At 47.6% G+C, this 19,691-nt stretch overlaps 1 protein-coding gene across 2 annotated transcripts in view; it reads right to left on the bottom strand.

The window, feature by feature from the left end:
• Nucleotides 1-15,641, bottom strand: part of ZFYVE27 (zinc finger FYVE-type containing 27) — a 30,895-nt gene extending 15,254 nt beyond the window's left edge. The window contains exons 1-9 of one of the 2 annotated variants that reach the window (XM_047825368.1): nt 15,444-15,641; nt 13,763-13,960; nt 9,473-9,543; nt 7,690-7,876; nt 4,513-4,608; nt 4,056-4,168; nt 3,183-3,322; nt 2,524-2,595; nt 587-731 (exon numbers count right to left, since the gene is read on the bottom strand). In XM_047825368.1, the coding sequence (XP_047681324.1) occupies nt 587-731; nt 2,524-2,595; nt 3,183-3,322; nt 4,056-4,168; nt 4,513-4,608; nt 7,690-7,876; nt 9,473-9,543; nt 13,763-13,959 (1,021 nt within the window). In that variant the 5' untranslated portion in view covers nt 13,960; nt 15,444-15,641. The remainder of the gene's footprint in view (nt 1-586; nt 732-2,523; nt 2,596-3,182; nt 3,323-4,055; nt 4,169-4,512; nt 4,609-7,689; nt 7,877-9,472; nt 9,544-13,762; nt 13,961-15,443) is intronic. The other variant, XM_047825369.1, reaches the window with a different exon arrangement.
• Between the last annotated feature and the right edge of the window lie 4,050 nt (nt 15,642-19,691).

Here is a 19,691-nt window from a genome sequence, read left to right as displayed (position 1 = left end):
AAGATCCAGACAAGCTCCTCGGCACCTGCGGAATGGACCAAGCCCTCTCATACTAACAGCACCCCTTATTAAGCATTTACCATGACCCAGCCAGCATTGTGCTAACACTTAATAAGCATCATCTCATTAGAGACCTATAAGAGTCCTGTGGGCTAAGAACTATTCTTACTGCCCTTTTACAGAAGGGGAAACCGAGGCACGGAGAGATTAAGTAATTTGCTCAAAGACACCCAGCAGAGCTGGAATTTATACCAGGCAATCAGACTCCACATTCTATTCTCAATCATTAGGCTCCACTGTCTTCTGAGGCTCTGTCTCAGGGTTACATCTCTATAGTCCTGGAGCGGCATTTCTCAAACTGAGTGCCTCAACTTCCCACAAGCTAATACTCAGTAAGGACAGAGGGACACGAAGGAACCTACACTTGCTCCCTTGGCAGTCCTACTGTGTGTCTGCTACCTTCCCAGGGGCCTGGGGACATAGCTTCACTCCTTGCTCTGGTCACAAACCAGAACCCACAATTCCAAGACTCTGGCCCTGTGGCCACAGTGCCCACGGTGCCCCCGTCCCTCAGCCCCGGCCATACCAAAGTTGTTGGTAGGGTAGCGTTTGCGGAGCCGCTCCGTGAGCCGGGACACCTTGCTGCGCAGCACCTCGTTCTTGCTCAGGAACCCGTTGTCCTGCAGAACCAGCTCATCTTCTGCTGGGCACGGGGCACCCTCATCATCCTCCTGCGGGAACAGCTCCTTCCAGTCCTGCCCACCTCGCGGCGGGGCTCCGGGACCCACGTGCAGAGGCACCCAGCACAGCAGACCCCAGGAGGCATGGTGATGGCTGGCTCAGTCGCCCTCCCCCCTGCCCAGCCCCTGCCCAGCTCACCAAGGCTCCAACTTACCAGCACCACCAAGTGGGTCTCCTGCCTCCCGAGGTGCAGGGGAGAAGGAGAGAAAAGAGAGAGATAGCAAGAAGAAGGAAGCTGCTGGGAGGGGGCCCCCAGGCAAAAGGAAACACAGAAGTGCCACTCTTGAGTTCTGTCTGAGCACGTCTCAAAGGGTGACCCATTCACAGAGGCCCCCAGAGAAGGATCCCAGGACTGGGAGCAGCAGTATACTACTGTTTTTCAAATTGGGTGAAATTAAGTGGATTGTTATTTTAACAGAGCAGAAATTTATAATGTATTTTCAGAAAACTTGCTTCATTTAAGCTTTACATATTTTACAGACATAAGTGTGAATTAGACTAAGATATAAAATGTGTTCACTACTGTGGGTTATGAACAAAAACACTTGAAAGTCCTGGCTGTATATATCCTCCACCACCACCACCACCACCCCCACCAAGATGCACAGTCTGCAATCACGTATTAACGTCTTGGAGAAATCTTTCAGTGGCTGAAAATTTAACTGCCTACGTGGACGGGACTAAAACGAGAGAGGTGAGCTAGGGCAAATCACAGGCCCAGGGGCAACTCACAAAACCCCATTTCTTATACCTCAATTTCCCACTTACAAAGGAACATAGAAATGACTTTCTGCTATACAGAAATACAATAGCACAGCTGTGACAATAAACAGTAACCACCATAAGGACTCAGTGACTGGGGACAAGGGGAGTGGGGGCAGTGATGGGGACTAGGTGATTTTTCTAAAGGGGACAGTCACTCCTCAGCTACACTGACCACTGAAGACTCAGGGCTACCAGAGTTTCTGATTTTTCAGAAGACACTGAAAATCCAGACTTTTCATTAAGATCTCCTCCCCATTTGTAAATTTTTTAAGTCTTGCATGCCAAATAAAACACTTCTGTGAACTACCAGTTTGAACCACTGTCTTAAAATGAGGAAGACTCGGGGTGCCTGGGTGGCTCAGTCGGTTTGGTGTCCAGCTTTGGCTCAGGTCATGATCTCACGGTTCATGGGTTCAAGCCCCACATCAGGCCTGACAGCTTGGAGCTTGGAGCCTGGAGCCTGGAGCCTGCTTCGGATTCTGTGTCTCCCTCTTTCTCTGCCCCTTGCCTGCTCACACTCTGTCTCTGTCTCTCTCAAAAATAAAACATTTAAAAAAATTAAAATCAGAAAGACTCTTTGACCTATTACTTGACCTGCAACCACTTTCTCCAGCTTCCCCTTCCTGCCTCCAAGAGATATCTTTCTAATCTCATTCTGCATAAGGGCAGGTAGAGGCCCAGGGCAATGCCCTCCCTCGAATCTGCCTTCCCCACATCAAAGGCACCAAGCCCAGAGTCCCCAGTCTAGGTGGGAAGTGACACACACACCCCCTCCCCACTACAGAGTGTTTCCCAGAGGCTTCCCTGCCCTGGGCACCCTGAGAGATGTAGGTCAGCTACAGTATGAGTGGAGGTTCACAGGTACCCTTTCGTGCAGTATGTTCTAGCTCAGAACCAGTGCTGGCTGCTGATCTGGATAGAAGAAAACTGAAAAATCCTACATTTGGGACACAAAAAGCCAGGTGGCTCCCGGACCATCTGCCTGGTGGGTAGGGGGTGTAGGGAAGGACCACCCACCTCAATCGCATCTTTAAACTCCTCATCAGGCTCAGCTTCCTCGGCCTCCTCCACACTTCCGGGTGTGAGGTCCTGGGAAAAGAGAGGATTACAGAAGGGGAGGGACACGGCCCTGCCCACTTAGGCAGAGGCCACCAGCAGCAGAGCCAGCACCCAGGTTCCCCAAAACATCTGTCCCTGCCCAGAAGAGGTGGCACACCTGCAAGAAAGAAGTCATGAGAAGGAGTGCACCCTCTGACCTCCAAGGACAGGAGGATGGGCCCAACACCACAGGTGGCCCTACGGTGGCTGCAGAGCACAGTGACCGACAGCATGGGTTCTAGAACCACAGGGCCTGGTCTGAGTCCTGGCCGCACTGTGTGCAGGCAACTACTCTGTGCCCCGGCCACCTCCTCTGCAGAAAAGGATCCTCTCATTCTCAGAGACAACCTACACCTCCAAGGGTTGACACCTACAGCAGGGTAAGCAGTCAACAAAGCGCCCAGTTGCTACTACGGTTACTATTATTATTATTATTAAACACTTCAGAGGAAATGAGGCCGGGGAAGCAGCGGGAACCAGAACAAGGCCAGGAGCTGTGCAGTATAAATAAGCTGGGAATGGGAAGGCCCCACAACCTGCCCACAGCAGGCTCTGCCCTGACAGTGGGGGGTGCTCACCTCCGTGGGTGTGGGCGCAGGCGTGCAGTCCGGCAGGGCACACTTTCCCCCAGCATCTGGCAGCGGGGGGCTCTCAAAGACACTGTCTTCCTGCTTGGGGTTCATCCGCCGCTGCAGACATGCCCTGTACTCAGATACCACTACTCAGGGCAAGAACGGGGGGGAGGCAGAAACAGGATGGAATGAGCGGTGCCCTGGGGGACCCCCTTCTGCAGGTGGCTGGCCTGTTCCACCAGCGGCCCACTCTCCACAGCAAGAAAGTCCCCTTCCTAACTCTGAACAAGTCACCCAACCTAAGCTTCGTAAACAAAACAGAGATACTACCACCCACCCCATGTGATTGCAACACAGAGATTAAATGTAGTAAGTGCTTGACGAATTACAGCTTCTGTAATTAATTACTCAACCACAGGGAGGAGGAAAAATACAGCAATCACCCAAACATATGCATAGGTCCAGACTTCTGTGACTGAGGGCCTCTCCAGACTGCCTGACTGCTTTAGAAGCAAGACAGCCGACAAGAACTCTGGGACCACAGAGTACTGGCAGCATCTCAGGAGGCGGATGGCAGCACTGGGAAAACATCCCTCCCTCACCTCCTAGAAGCCACCACATCATGTAAACAGGGATTCACCTGCTTTGGGAAGGGAGAGGGACCCTACAGCAGCAGCTTTGCCTGTTTCCCTGTATCCCACCTGACATCTGAGAGATGCACATTCGGGGACCCTCTGAGAAACTACCCTGGCATGGTGCTGCCCCCTTGTGGATGGCACAGCAAACAGACGGTTAGCTGTAGAGACTTGGTAAACGGGGGAAGCCTAAGCTAGCCCTCAGAGCCTGGGCCCCAACTCTGTCAAGCTGTCCAGGGCTTACCTCGGAAGAACTCCACATTCCCCAGAAAGAGCGTGCTGTTTAAAAGGGCAAGGACCCAGCACAGGGGCAGCAGGTACAGCATGCAAACTGTGCCCAGAAGAGCCCCATAGAACCTGCATGGACAGAGAGGAACCACAGGGTCAGAAATTCTTAAGATCAGAAGGAAACCAATTTGGAGCACACCCACATGGCAATAGGCACGCTTAATAATAAACCAACGAGATCTGCCCGTCAAACAAGTGGGTGAGAGATTACACGGAGGGACATGTTTCTGCTACTATGATTATTTGTACCACCCCAAAAGTGTCTAAACAAAAGCAGTACATTCCAGCTCACAGGTTTATGTGCAGGTTTACACACAAGAGTCTCAGAGGCTCTCTGCCCCTGAGCTAGGCGAGCAGGGACTCCAGCGGCAAATCCCAGCAGAACAGCAGTGGGGGGAACAAGGGCCACTCACTGCGAGGACGCGGCAGGGTTCTCCCAGTGCAGCACGCGGTAGGCAGCTTCGCAGGTACGGCACAGGCGGCTCAGGAAGGCCTCCAGCTGGATCAGGCTGCGGGCACACAGGGCTTCTGTGAGCCGCACGCCCCGGGGCCGGCCGGAGCTCAGGGCCACAGAGCCCAGGACTTCACAGAGACGGCTAGCTAGGCACAGCTGGTCTCTTCAAACCCACGAGAGGGGCCAGAGAGCTCAGGAGAAACTGCATACATTTCAGTCCCCTTTTCAGGACCCCTCCTGAGGTGTGAACAGGACACAGGTTCCTGCCTGGGTCTCTTCCAGGCTGTTGATGTTGGGCTACTTGACGTTCCCAGGGCTGAAGTTTCCTCATTCATAAAATGAGGAGCAGGGTACCCACCCCCCAACACACTGCAGCTACGGGATAAATGGCAGGATGGATATCAGTGTGTCTCCACCTGGGCTGTGAGGCAGACTCACTTGGGAGGGTTTTTTTAATGGCTGCACCCCCAGAAGCAATGAACGCACGCTGCACCCAGATCTTGGTTTCTGAAGGGCTCTGGGGAGAAATGGCTGATTCTAGAGTGGGGGTAGCACAAGCGTGAGATAAATCTGAACATCACATGTACTCAAAAATAATGGGGACATACTGAAAGGACACAAGAGCCATTTCAAAAGAGCTCCTACTGCCAAACCTAGGACAGTCTGAGATCAAAATAATGACAGTAATGGATTATAACCCATTAAATAAAACTAAGAATCTTGAGTTCATATTGGTAAAAGGAAGAGCTCTTTCTTACAGCGGAATACCAGCTAACAATGACAATTAGAAAATCACCTTTGTAACTATCACAGTAATAAACTGATCAAGGCAAGACCCAGCAATGGCCGCCGTCTGATAGAGAAACCTTAACCAACTGATCAAAGTTAGTATCTCCCATAACAAGACAGACTGACATCACGTACCTCCTGACAGGATACACTGACAACAACACACACACTGTTTGTGGCATTCCCGCCGAAAATGTATAACCTTAATCTAATTACAAAGAAACAAACAGACCCCAATTAAGGGATATTCTACAAAATAATAATCTTGTTTTTACTTAAAAACGTCAAGGTGTGGGGTGCCTGGGTGGCTCAGTCGGTTGAGCATCCAACTTCATTCAGCTCAGGTCATGATCTCACCGTTCGTGGGTTCGGGCTCTGTGCTGACAGCTCAGAGCCTGGAGCCTGCTTCCGATTCTGTGTCTCCCTCTCTCTCTGCTCCTCTCCCACTCACACTCTGTCTCTCTCTCTCGAAAATAAACAAACATAAAAAAAATATACCAGGGTGCCTGGGTGGCTCAGTCAGTTAAGCATCTGACTTCAGCTCAGGTCATGATCTCACGGTTCATGGGTTCAAGCCCCGCATCAGCCTCCGTGCTGACAGCTCGGAGCCTGGAGCCTGCTTCGGATTCTGTGTCTCCCTCCATCTTTGCCCCTCCCCCACTTGAGCTCTATCTCTCAAAAAGAAATAAATGTCAAAAAAAGTTTTCTTTTCATTTAAAAATGTCACGGTCATAGGGCACCTGGGTGGCTCAACCGGCTAAGCATCTGACTCTTGATTTCAGCTCAGGTCATGATCTCACAGTTTGTGAGTACGAGCCCTGCATTGGGCTCTGCACTCAATGTGGAGCCTGCTTGGGATTCTCTCTCTCTCTCCTGCTCTCTCTCTCTCTCTCTCTCTCAAAAATAAACAAACTTAAAAATTAAAAAAAAGGGGCGCCTGGGTGGCGCAGTCGGTTAAGCGTCCGACTTCAGCCAGGTCACGATCTCGCAGTCCGGGAGTTCGAGCCCCGCGTCGCGCTCTGGGCTGATGGCTCAGAGCCTGGAGCCTGTTTCCGATTCTGTGTCTCCCTCTCTCTCTGCCCCTCCCCCGTTCATGCTCTGTCTCTCTCTGTCCCAAAAATAAATAAACGTTGAAAAAAAAAAATTTAAAAATTTAAAAAAAAAAAAAGTCAAGGTCATGAGAAACAAAGACTAAGGAACTACTGCAGGATACAGGAGACTAAGAAGACATAAAAACTAAATGTAATGTATGACTCAGGACTGGATCCTGGATCAGGGTAAATTCATATAAAAGACCTTATTAGCACAACTGGTAAAATCTGATTATGAACTGTGTATTAGATAATTGCACTAATGCTGTTAGCCACGTAAAATTTCCTAATTTTGATTATAGGATTATGGATATCTAAGAGAATGTCTTTGCTCTTAGGAAAGAAGCATTTGGGGTAAACAGGCATGATGTTTGCAACTTACTTTCAAATGGTTCAGGAAGAAAAAAAATAATGTGCAAGGATACGGCAACAGACGAAGCCAATGTCGCAAACTGTTAATAATTGTTTTATCTGGGTAAAGGGCATAGGGGAGTTCTTTGTATTATTCTTGCAACTCCCATTTAAGTTTAAAGTCATTTCAAAATAAAAAGGTTTTTTGTTGTGTTTTTTTGTTTTGTTTTGTTTTTTTTAAAAACCACAGATACCCAGACCCACTCCAGATAACTGACTCAGGCCAGGCCCAGGCTCCGTCTGTTTGTAACTCTTGTCTGCAGCTTTGCAGATGCTATGGTTACTGTTATTCACCAGTCGTAAGGTGCTTCTTCAAAAGTACCAGCTCTGTCACATTTAGGAAGCCTCTCAACAGCACAGTGATGGTGACTGGTATTTACTGAACACTTCCTGGGTACCAGACACTCATTTACTCTCCACACCCACCTATGAGGTAAGTCTATTACTATCCCATTTAACGGATGAAGAACCCGAGGCACAGGGAGGCTGGGCAGCTTGCCCGACGTCACACAGCAAGTAAAGGGAAGAGCTGGCATTTGAACCCTGGCTCCTGTGCGCACATGCTTAGTCAAGACCCTAAATTGGGTCTCTGGTGGAAAGAACACAAACTGTTGTGAAATCAGCTAGATCTGGATTCTCGCCCCACCATGGTCCCCTTTTAGCTGTGTGCGCCTCTTTCCTCAACCATAAATGGAAGATAATAATAGCAGCTACCTCCCAGAACTGGTGGAAAGACGAAAGGAAATAACATCTGTGGTTTGCCTAACACAATGCCCGGCACAGAGCAAGTACTCAGTGCGGCGGTCGTGACTGCCTCCCACCTCCCCGGCCCCTTTCATACTCACAAGCTCTTCACCTCAGCCACAGCCTCGGGGCGAGACAGGCGAACTCTCTGGAGGTCCTCCTGCCTCACGCTGTGATACTTCCTCCGCATCAACTCAGACTCAGGCAGCCGTGCCCGGCAGACCTCCTGAAGGTAGCCCAGGAGGGCGGGCACTGAAATCATCAGGGCACCCACCGAGTACCACGCACCTATGGGATCGACGATACTGCAGGTGAACGGGTAGCGAGGACCGGCAGCCTCTGCCCACCAGATGCCCACGTGTTAGCTCCCTCACCTCCTCCAGGGCTCCGTCCAGAAGGCCTTCCCTGATCACCTCGCATGACACAGTATCTGGCCTGCTCCCTCTCCAGCCCTTTAACTCAGCTTTAGTCTTCCTCATAGAATTCCTATCGCCCTCCAATAGGATTCCTATAGCCACACAACTGACGATATGTATAGTTGTCTCCTTCACAATATAGGCTCTTGAGGGCTGGGACTTCATTTGCTTGGTCACTATAGCCCCAGACCCATTTTTTTTTTTTTAATATTAAAAAACTCATGCTAGCACACAGTAGGTGGTTCGTGCCTGGAGTCTGGCTGCTGGAGCACCCCGTGACTGACGTGCTGACCTCTGGGCCACTGGGACAGATTAGAAGTCTTTCTTTTGGCTTTTGGAATACCACAGACCAGACCACTGTGGACTAAGAAAAGGGAATGCTGAGAGAAAATCCAAAAAAGAAACTTGGCCCATGCAGTACGGTACCCCCAAAGCAAGCTAACACAGCACTGAGCACAGAGTAAATGCTTGTTAAGTATCTGTCATATGATTTACTTTGGAAATATGTTAAGAAAAATCTTAACAGCCTGAGAAGGATATCTGAGTTTAGAACAGGCAAAGAGTCCTACTAAGAAACAAAAAACGAGGTCTTCTGTGAACTGGGTTTATTTTTAACCCATCAAATCCATATCTCCATAGGAAACAAAGGAGAAACTTGAGAAATGCAAGTTCGAAAGAAAAGTGAAAATGTGAATAACGGTCCCAGCTCCTCAGAACATTCTGTCCCAGGCCCTTCACACATTCACCCTAGGGATTCAGCTTTTTCTGCAGCCATCTGCCAGTTCCAAACAGGAAAACGGCTGGGTCCTGGTGTATCTCGTCACAAAAGGTCCCCAGGAGACATCACTACCCAAGACCCCTAGAGCCACCCACCTGTCCACCCGTCTCCCTCAAAGGCTCCACACCACAGACCCCTCATTGCTGGTGACTTCCCAGCAGCCCCCCTCCAGGCTCACTTGCTGAGCCAGAGAAAATCCAGAGATATGGCAAAAATCTCTACAAAAATCTATTCACCTTCCTGGTACCCTGACCCCATGTCATGCCCCAGTGACCCCAGAATCAGCTTGAAAGTCAAAATGGAAAAAGGTCAATCTGCCAGCATTCAGTCAAGAAGGAAACAAAAAAAATAATAATAGCTATCATACATCGGCTGCTTACTCTGTGTCAGACACTGTGCTAAACGTTATACATAGACTGTCTCACTCTGCACAACCACCCTCGGAGGAAAGCACCCTCCTGTTAGAGATGAGGAAAATTAGGCCTTAACAAACAGATTCAAGAACTTGCCCAAAGTCATCCAAACCACCCAGCCAGGATTCTAGCCCAGAGTGTCTCTCCAGAGCCAGTTTTCTGACATCAAGCAGACATGAAAGGAAGCCACCTCCAGGGCAAGACAGGCAGCCACTTCTTGAAATTCTTTCCCACATTCATTCACAAAAACCCCCTGGCCCCTGGAAGCAATTCTTACCTTCATTCAAAGTGAGGAACAAGATGTTGAGGCCCAGGCAGGTCAGCAAGGAACACAAAGGTGTCTGCCACCTACAACACAAGAAAGGCCTGGTCACCAAAGACGGCCACTCCTCCAGTGGGAAGGGGAGATGGCTACCACGGGTGGGTCATCAAAACCAGGAGCAAGAGGAGGGGGCCTGGAGCTCACAGTGTCAAGGAGAAATGAAAAGTGGGTCCCTCATGTGGACAGGTGCCTGGGGGAGGAGTTAAGGTCACACATTAGGCCCTGCGATGAGAAAAGGTATCCTGGCAGAACTAGAATACCTATGGAACTTTCTCCCAGAAGAAGAATTTATAAAATATCCATTGAGAGACCCAGTTAATACTATTTAACCTGTGTTTTATAAGGTTCTGGTCCCTTTAAGAGGTGACAATGACAAACTTTCTTCTTTAAAATTTTCCCTTAGAAAAATACATGAACCATATATTCACTGTGCAAAATTCATCTAATACAGAAATCAAGAGGACAAAACATGAAGGATTTCTGTGACCCCAGTTGTGACTTTCTTATTTCTCAAATTTTGTGAATTTATTTTAACATACGTTAATTCAAAAGGAGAAAAAATAGGGGTGTGCCTGGGTGGCTCAGTTAGTTAAGGGTCCAACTCTTGATTTCGACCCAAGTCATGATCTCACGGCCGTGAGACGGAGCGCTGGGTCAGGCTCCACACTGGACACTGAGCCTGCTTAAGATTCTCTCTCTCCCTGTGCCTCTCTCTGGCTTGCACGAGAGTGCGTGCTTGCCCTCTCTCAAAAAAATAAAAATAAGTCAGGGCGCCCGGGTGGCTCAGTTGATGAAGTGTCTGACTCTTGGTCTCAGTCAGGTCATGATCTCATTGTCATGAGCTCCCTGCTGGGCATGGCACCTACTTAAGATTCCCTCTCCCCCTCTGCGCCTCCCCGACTCGAGTGAGGTCGCATGCTCTCCCTCTCTCGAGACATAAAAATAAAAAATAAATAAATAAGGAGAAAGAATGATGTTTCGTTTTAATCTATCAAAACCGAACTTGAAACCAGCACACAGCATCCTTTCAGCAGCCACGCCCTAAGTGAACCGGCAGCGCTGGGGGCCCACGCAGGCCCAGCCCACCACCACCACCAAAGTGCAGCGCACAAGCCCCCAAGGAGGAAAGAAAGAAGACCAGAGGCTCGAGCTGACAAAGACCAGCAAAGGCTGCTGGCTCCGCCCCTCATAAAGGACATTTAACAGGGAAAAAGGAGCAGAGATGTGGCAGTGAAGCCCGACACCCATATTTGAAAGAGCCAGTATAGCATTTCTAAGGTCAGCCATCAGAGGAAGAGTCAAAGAAAAATAAACAGGTAAGTTGCTGGTAAGCAACATATTCAGAACTCCAATGTATCTTCTTTCGCTGTGATTGAGGTATTTCAGTTGCTAAATGAGATTCATTAACTTATGTGCTGTTTTTACTTTGAGTAAGGGAATAAAATGACCTTTCTCGACCTTTCTCTAAAAATTCAGCATACTCCCTCTATACCATCCTAATTAGGCCTCAGAACCATCCAGCGGCAGGTACCAGCGTAAAAGCAAATTAAAAATCAGGTCTAAGGCCGATCTCATTTCAGAAATAAAAACATCATACAGTCACTAAAGTCACTTTCATTGTAAAGCCTCTCCCATTCTGTCTCATATCTTCACTGACACTTTGGTCATAGAGACCCACCCACTAGAGTAGCTGATCCCAGAAGAGGAGTCTTTTAAAAATCTAACGCAGCTCTAGGCTTCAGACGTAACAGACAAAGCTGAAGATTAGGTCCCTCTTGAAAGTCAAATCCTCTTTACTAAGAAAAGAACAATCAAAAGCACAAATTAATCTGACAGCCATTTTCACAGACCAGTGCTCTGTCTTCCCCTGGCACAGAAGACAAGCTCCTGGGGGCTTTTTAGACCAAATGCTGCTCCCCTCCCCCCCATCCAGCTTTAATCAATTCCATCACATCCTCAGATTTCTAATTTCATAAAATGGAAAAACCCTAACACGAGTTCCAAGAAGCAGGATATAGTTACTTTTGCACTTTGCCACAAAAGGGTAAAACACATACACATACACACGCATGCTTGCATGTGTGCACAGAAAACACCAGGGCCCACCCCCTGCCCTAAGGAAGACTAAAATTCATTTCAGCTGGACAATCGTGGTGGGATTATAAAACAAGCCCCTAGTCCATTCTCCCCTATCTCTCGTGACAAGAGTACATCGATCTAATAGAGAACATTCCTCTGGAACACAAACTAGCTCATCTCTAGGGTTAATGCCATAAATTAAGGGGGTTCTGGGGTGAACAAGAAAAATTTAGGGGGCCTTGTTCAGAGAGTTAAAAACAAACCTTGCAGGGTGCCTGGGTGGCACAGTCAGTTAACTATCTGACATTTGGTTCTGGCACAGGTCATGACTGCAGGGTTGTGAGAGCGAGCCCCACATCAGACTCTGTGCTGAGCGTGGAGCCTGCTTGCATTCTCATTCTCTCTCTCTCTCTCTCTCTCTCTCTCTCTCTCTCTTTCCCTCTGCCCCCTCCCCCAACAAGTATGTTCTCTCGCTCTCTAAAATTAAAAAGCAAACCTCCCCCACTACTTCCAGATTGAGGTAAGAATGAATACTCAACGGCACTCTTAGAGATTAACCCAACTGCACTAACCCTGCCTCCTACCTGTCTCTCTCAGGCATCTTAGAGGGTTGGAGATCTGTATGAGAATCTGATGAAAATTAGAAGCTTCTTCCTTAGAAATACACATATGTGCACAAAGATATATATATAGTTTCAAGAGATTCAGTGACCCCATAAAGTCCCACTCAGGCCCCAGGTTATGAACGTCTGCTGTGTAGGACAACAACCAGATGTGATGTGGCTCCCAATATTAGCAATACATAACCTTTGGGGTTTCACTTGAATCTGATCCAGCCTTTAAATCTAACTTCCAATTTGCACCATGAGGAAGCAACCAGACAAATCTAAGTAGGAAATTCTCCAGAACAGTCAGCTCAGTCTCCAGCAAGTCAGTATCATGAAAAAGAAACCATTTTAGATTGAAAGAGACTTAAGGGACACAATAACCACATAGAATGCACAGTCCTGGATTGGAATCTGATTTGGCCAAAACATGACATTCCTGCAACAACTGAGGAAATCTGAACGTGAACTGAATATAAAATGATATCAGGGAATTCCTGTTAACTTTGTTAGGTGTGGTGTTACTTTTTCTTATTAAAAAAAAAATGTCCGAAGGCACCTGGGTGGCTCAGTGGGTCGAGCATCCAACTTCGGCTCAGGTCATGATCTCACAGTTCATGAGTTCGAGCCCCACATTGGGCTCTATGCTGACAGCTCAGAGCCTGGAGCGTGCTTCAGATTCTGTGTCTCCCTCTCTCTGCCTCTTTCCAGTTTGCACTCTCTCTCTCTCAAAAATACACAAACGTGAAAAAAGATTTTTTCTAATGTCCAGGAGGCACCGGGGTGGCTCAGTCAGATGAGCATCTGACATCAGCTCAGGACATGATCTTGCGGTTTGTGGGTTGGAGCCCCCATGTCAGGCTCACTGCGGTAAGCACCGCTGATCCTCTGTCTCCCTCCCCCTGGGCCCCTCCCTCGCTTGCACTCTCGCTCTGAAAAATAAATAAAACATTTTTTTAAATGTCCTTATTACTTAGAAATAAACTGACATATTTATGAAGTGAAATAGTACATATCTGTAATTAAAATTCTTTAAGATAAGAAAGTGAGTTGAAAAGGGAAAAAATAAAATTATAGAGAATGAAAATCAAAGCAAAATAAGAACAAAAAATTTTGAGATCCATAATCCCAAAAGATTATTGAAAAAAAAGGTTAGTGAAAACGGTACCTGCTAATTCATAGGTATTTACATTTAACTTCTGTTCAAAATTATATTCTAATTCTAATATTAATTATGCTGATACTGAGAAAGGAAAAAAAAAAAAAACCCGCTTTAAAGATTTAGAAGGCCCGATGTTAAAGGCTAGTTAGCAGTCCTGAGGTATGATCTTACTGAACCACAAAGAAACTCTGGTGAAAGGCCATATGGTTTCCAGGGCCTGCCTGTCCAGGGGTGGGCCTGGAATAAGCCCGGGGAACCAATGGACCTCCCAGAACTGCTCTTCACTAGGGCAGAAAGGACAGCCCGGCCACTGCCTAAATGGCTAGCACAACTATGGAGCAGGAAAGCAGAAGGCCCAGATGGTCAGAGCAATCAGAGCAACTCTACAAAGTCTATTACCTGAGCAAGTATCGGACACCGTCACCTGCATCCTTTAGGGGTTCCAGGTAGATCTCCAGCCTCTTGTAGGACAGAACCAAGTTGAAAAGATCAAACGCCGGGGACTTGGTAGGGGCAGGTGGAGACTCCAGGGGAGCCTCAGGCATCACGCTGGGGCTTACCTCTGGCCCACTCCCCTCACGCTCTGATGTCTGCATCCTGTAACCATAATAATTCCTGACATTTGCATTGCACTTCCAATCCCAACACACTATCTCATGTGGTGCATGAGGTTTATTACAGAATAAACCTGTAAAGTAGCAAGGGTTACAGATGGAATACCCGTTTCACAGAGAGGAAACACCATTCAGCAGGGTGAACCGAATTACCCAGATATAAAACCCGGCTCATCTGACTCTCCATCTAATGTCTTTTCCCCCACAGATCCATCAAGAGTATAAACCATAGGGGCGCCTGGGTGGCGCAGTCGGTTAAGCGTCCGACTTCAGCCAGGTCAGGATCTCGCGGTCCGTGAGTTCGAGCCCCGCGTCGGGCTCTGGGCTGATGGCTCAGAGCCTGGAGCCTGTTTCCGATTCTGTGTCTCCCTCTCTCTCTGCCCCTCTCCCATTCATGCTCTGTCTCTCTCTGTCCCAAAAATAAATAAACATTGAAAAAAAAATTTTTTTTTTAAAAAAGAGTATAAACCATAAAGACCAAGAACACATGGTTGCTGGGAAGAGGCAGTCTGTTGTCTAAAAAGAAATGATGACCTGGAATATTTTTCACCCACTCTTTACCTGGTTAACTCCTACTCATACTTCAGGTATTGGCTGAAACATTGCAACACCGTCAGTCTGGAATGGGCGCCCATCCCCAGTGATCCTAAAGGATCATGAACTTGCCCTAACAGTATTTATCACACCAAAGTAAAACTCCCTGCTTTCTTGCCGGTCTACACTTCTTAACTTTAGTAGTAGTTCCACCAAGTCAAAAACTATGTCTTCCATTTACCACTACTTCTGCACATAGTGGACGGTTAATTTATGATCAGTGAATTAGTGAATGAACTGAATGAGTGAATGAACTGCCCATCCTCCAGGACTCCAGTGCTTTCTCCTGCCCTGTCACATCTTCTAACCCTTTCTTCTCCCTTCTGTTCCCAACCACTTCCTGTACCATTCCTGCCCATTACCCTCCCTTTTCCCTTGAACCCGGAGAGGCAGTCACCTCCTTCCATAAGGCCCCGTTCCCATCTCCCCTCTCCGATGGGGAGAACCGCAGGAACTCTTACCCTCTTTCCTAATTTCAAAGTCCTACCCCAAATGCTAAGCAGAAAACAAGTGATCAAAACCTCGGAGCACAGCAACATAAGCCAGTTCCACGCAGGGGACTGCGACCTGAAGGGGGTGGGGATGTGACAAAGAGGACACTGGGAGCCCGAGATGCCCGCGGAAGGAGATCGGATAAAAGGACCCGGGGTGGGCGCGGTAAGAGCCCGTGTGGGCGGGGAGCCGGTCAGCGCAGGCAGAGGCCTGGACTACCACCACCGCAGCCCAGGGAATCTGATGGGGCCTTTCGGCCCAGACCAGGGAAGGCCACGCCCAAAGCCGCTGGGCCGCAGGTGACGGCCCCTGCGGCGTCCAGGAGCCCAACTCCGTGCCCTTGGCAGAGACGAGGGGATGGGGAGGGGGTGGCACCTCACCTGCCCGGTCGCTGGGTTGGTAGAGGAGGGGCGGGGACGGTCAGGGAGCACTGGAAGGGCCACTGGGCCCAGGAGCGTTTCCTCAGGCCCGCCCCACCCCGACGACAAGCCTCTTCCAAGGGCCTCAGAAGTCGCAAATTGGGGAGTCTCCTCCGCCTACCCCGCCGCCGCCGCTTCCGGGACGCGAATTGCTCAGCGGCGGCGTGCCCGTGACGTCATCGCGCCCGCCCCGCCTCCGGCCCCTGCTGCTGCGTTTAGCTCCGCCCACTCTAGCACAGGTGAGCGCCCACCTCAGCCCTGTGCCTGCGCGTCTTTCCTCCCTCAGCCTCGCCCACGCTCAGCTGGGTCCCTGAGTGATCAGGATGCGCAAAATACCGCAGATCGGTGGGAGCACGTGCTTCAGGGTCACGCATCTCGCCACTCTGGTACAAATCGAACCGATTCGTATAAGCAGGAGTCAAATGTCTGTACCCCTTCCTTGATTGCCCCAACTGGAAACTATCACTTTCCCTTCCGAACAGCTAGACTGTGAACAGATTCGAAATCACCGCCCGGACCACACTATTTCAGAAATCCTCTCCCTTCTCAGAGGAGGCTTTGTGTCTAGGTCAGGCTTGTCGGCTGCACTCTGCCTCTGCTCCTTTAGGGTGAGTCCAGGGGAAGTATAGAAAGATTTTTTTTTTCTTTAATATCTTAACTACCTGAAATTTCACCATCAGTAATTTACTCCGAAGGTAAATTTTAGTGTCTTTGCAGCTCCTCCTTGAGTGGGCCTGGATCACTGGTCTCACACTGGCTGTGGCTAGTAGTATAATTGGTTCTCTCTTCTGGCAGCTCTGCAATTGAGAGATATTATTTAAGAACTAGGCATTATTCCGGGGGAACACTGGAGGATACAAGAAGGCTCTAAAGGCCAGAAAGGGACAACAGTCATGGCCAATATCGATGAACAAAGACTTCCCTTGGTAATTAGAGACTGGTCAGCTGGATTCTGCTTTTGAGAATCTACCTCTGAATTTAGTATAATGAAGTTCTCCCAGTTCCTTGTTTCCCTTCTCCAACATTCTGAGTCTTCATTCTTTGCTCCAAATCCTAGTGCCACTGATAAGTGAAAGAGACTGAAGGAGAACAAACTAGTAAAAGAAGATAAGTAAAAACTTGACATTTTCCAGATGTTAGTCTTTGCATCTCTAAGCCACAGTGTGTATGACCCACATGATTGACTCATAAACCTCACTGTGGCCCTTGGAGAAATACTAGTGGGAAATGCTGGGTAGAACAAGCTGGAAAATAGGAGTGGGGAGAGAAGAGAATGTCTAAGCAGCTTACCTCCACCAGATGGCTCCCTCACCCACTCTTACATAAACCTTGGGGTTTCAGAGCTGCCTTTGAATTTGGGAGTTTCTGTCTGTGGCCTTTCCTGCCACCATTTCCACCGCACGCCAGATTTTGTCATGCTTTGAGCGTTACTCGTTATTTCATTCTGTGTAACAAATTATTTCGAAACTTACTGGTTTAAAACAATAATAAATATATATTTTCTCACACTGGTGTTTGGCTTTTGGGTGATTTTGGTCAGGAAATGGAGAGTGGCTTCGTGGGCGGTTTTGGCTCCAGCTTTCGTGAGACTGCAGTCGGATGTTGGACAGGGCTGCTATCATCTGAAGGCTTGATGAGGCTGGGGGACTGGCTTCCACAGTGGCTTCCTTGCACTGCTGACAAGTTGATGCTGGCATTCTTATGCTGATAGGCTGGGAAGAGGTTTCAGTTCCCCAGGGCTTGGCACTCTCCAGAAGGCCTCTTGAGCGTCCTCTGGCATGGTGGCTGACTTCCTCCAGAGCAAGAGATCCAAGAGGGAGCCACAAGATCTATGATACATCCTCAGAAGGACACACGGTCATTTTCACAACATCCTACTGGTTTTACAGGTCAGAACTATTCAATGTCCCAATGTATAATGGGAGGCTTATACAAGAGCATGACTGCCAGGAGGTAGTCATTGGGGCCATCCTGGAGGCCATATTGGAGGCTAGCTGCTGCTATGTGCTGCTCTGTGGGCTTAGAATATCCTTCTTCCTCCACCTGACCTCCTCCTGCAGACCTTTGAACATCCAGCTTGAATATCAAGTCCTTTGTGAAGCTTTCCCCAAATAATTTCTCATTTCCTCCTCTGTGTTTACACAGAACTCTGATCCATCCCCTATTAAGCACCTATCACTTTGCATTTCAACCTGTGTCTATAATCCCCCCCCCCCTTTGTTCGGGAGAGCAGAGAAACTGAAACTTAAAATCCTGGCAGCCCCAGTTTCTGCCAAGTATAGAGCTTTGGCACAGTAAGTATTCAATGTATGCTTATTTTTAAATAAATGAATAAAACAGAGAAAATAGCAAGCGTTGGTGAGGATGTGGAGAAAACTGGACCCTTTGTGCACCATTGTTGGGAATGTAAATAGTGCAGCCTCTATGGGAAACGACGTGTCATATCCTCAAAAAATTAAATGATCCAGCAATGGCACTTCTGAGTATATACCCAGGAGAACTGAAAGTAGGATCTCGAAGAGATATTTATGCGCCCATGTTTATAGCAGCGTTATTCCCAATAACCAGGAATGTAGAAGTAACCCAAGTGTCCATTAATGAATGCACAGATAAAATATGCAGGGATAAACAAATTATATATATATATATATATATATATATATATATATACACACACACACACAATAAACGATTATTCAGCCTTGAAAAAGTAGGAAAATTCTGACACATGCTACAACATGAATGAACCTTGAGGACATGAATGCTAAGTGAAATAAGCCAGCCACAAAACAACAAGTCTGTACAATTCCACTTACACAAGGTCCCTAAAGTAGTCAAATTCATAGAGACAGAAAGTAGAATACAAATGCCAGGGGCTGGAGGGAGGGGAGAATGGGGTGTTATTGTTTAATGGAAATCGACTGTCAATTTTGCAAGATGAGAAGTGTTTGGAGATGGCTGCACAAACAATGTGAACATACTTTAATACTGCTGAACTGAACACTTAAAATATGGTTAAGATGGTACATTTTATATGTATCTGGCCACAATTAAAATTCCTTAATCTTTATTTATTTATTTATTTATGTTGAGAGAGACAGTGTGCAGGCAGGGTAGGGACAGAGAGAAGGAGATGGAGAATCCCAGGCAGGGCCCACACGCTCCGCCTGACATGAGGCTTGATCCCACGCCCGTTGAGATCATGACCTGAGCCAAAATCAAAAGTCGGACACTTAATGGACTGAGCCAGCCAGGCCCCCACAATTAAAAACCTTTAAATGAAAGATTGATGTGTAAATAAAGTGGAATATATCCATTCAATGAAATATTAAATCAGCTGCAAAAAGAAATGAAGTATTCATACGAGCTACAAGGATGTACTTTGAAAACGGTATGCTGCATGAAAGAAACTGACACAAAGGCCACGTGTTGTTTGAATCTATTTACATGAAATGTTCACAACAGACAAACCTATGGAGACAGAAAGTATATTAGCGGTTGCCAGGCACTGGGGGCGAGAGGGAGGGGCAGGACCTGGGAGTGACTTCTAACAGTTACAGGGTTTCTTCTTGGAATGATGGAAATGTTCTGGAATTGGAGAGTGGTGGTGGTTGCACAACGTTGTGAGTATACTAAAACCCCTGAATTGTACACTTTAAAAATGAGACTTTTTATGTTATGTCGTGTGAAATCTTGTGTTATATGAATTATATTTCAATTAAAAAGTGAGTGAAATGAAATACTTGACTGGTATGTATTTTTAGGTTGTCTTTAATATTTGCATTTTCTCTAGTATTTACACTTAATATTTGAGTATAGTTTTTGATTAATAGCTCATCGCCATTGCTCTGAAAAGAGTTCAGTAAATACATCTTTATGTTCTTGTACCTGGGAAAGAAGTACCCATGAGTAATGAGTTTTCCAGCTGTGAGACAGTGAGTTGTCAGACAAACACAGCAAGGAAATGAATGTCTGCAGTTACATTCTTACTCAGTAGCTCTTGGCAGCCATGAAAACAGCCATTCATCAAACACAAGCAAAAAAAAGCTTCACAGAGCAAAGCAGTGAAAAACCTCAGCAATAAAACTTTGTGGCCTCCTGTGAAGGAGACAGTTAACTGTCCACTAAAAAGTCTCTTTCGCCACTTCATGGTATAGAGTTGCAGCTGAGCAGCCGAGGCCCAGCCAGGAACTACATTTCCCAGCCCCC

Source organism: Prionailurus viverrinus, chromosome D2, assembly GCF_022837055.1.
Source record: "Prionailurus viverrinus isolate Anna chromosome D2, UM_Priviv_1.0, whole genome shotgun sequence".
Classification (NCBI taxonomy): domain Eukaryota; kingdom Metazoa; phylum Chordata; class Mammalia; order Carnivora; family Felidae; genus Prionailurus; species Prionailurus viverrinus.
This window is presented reverse-complemented; position numbering and strand designations above follow the sequence as displayed.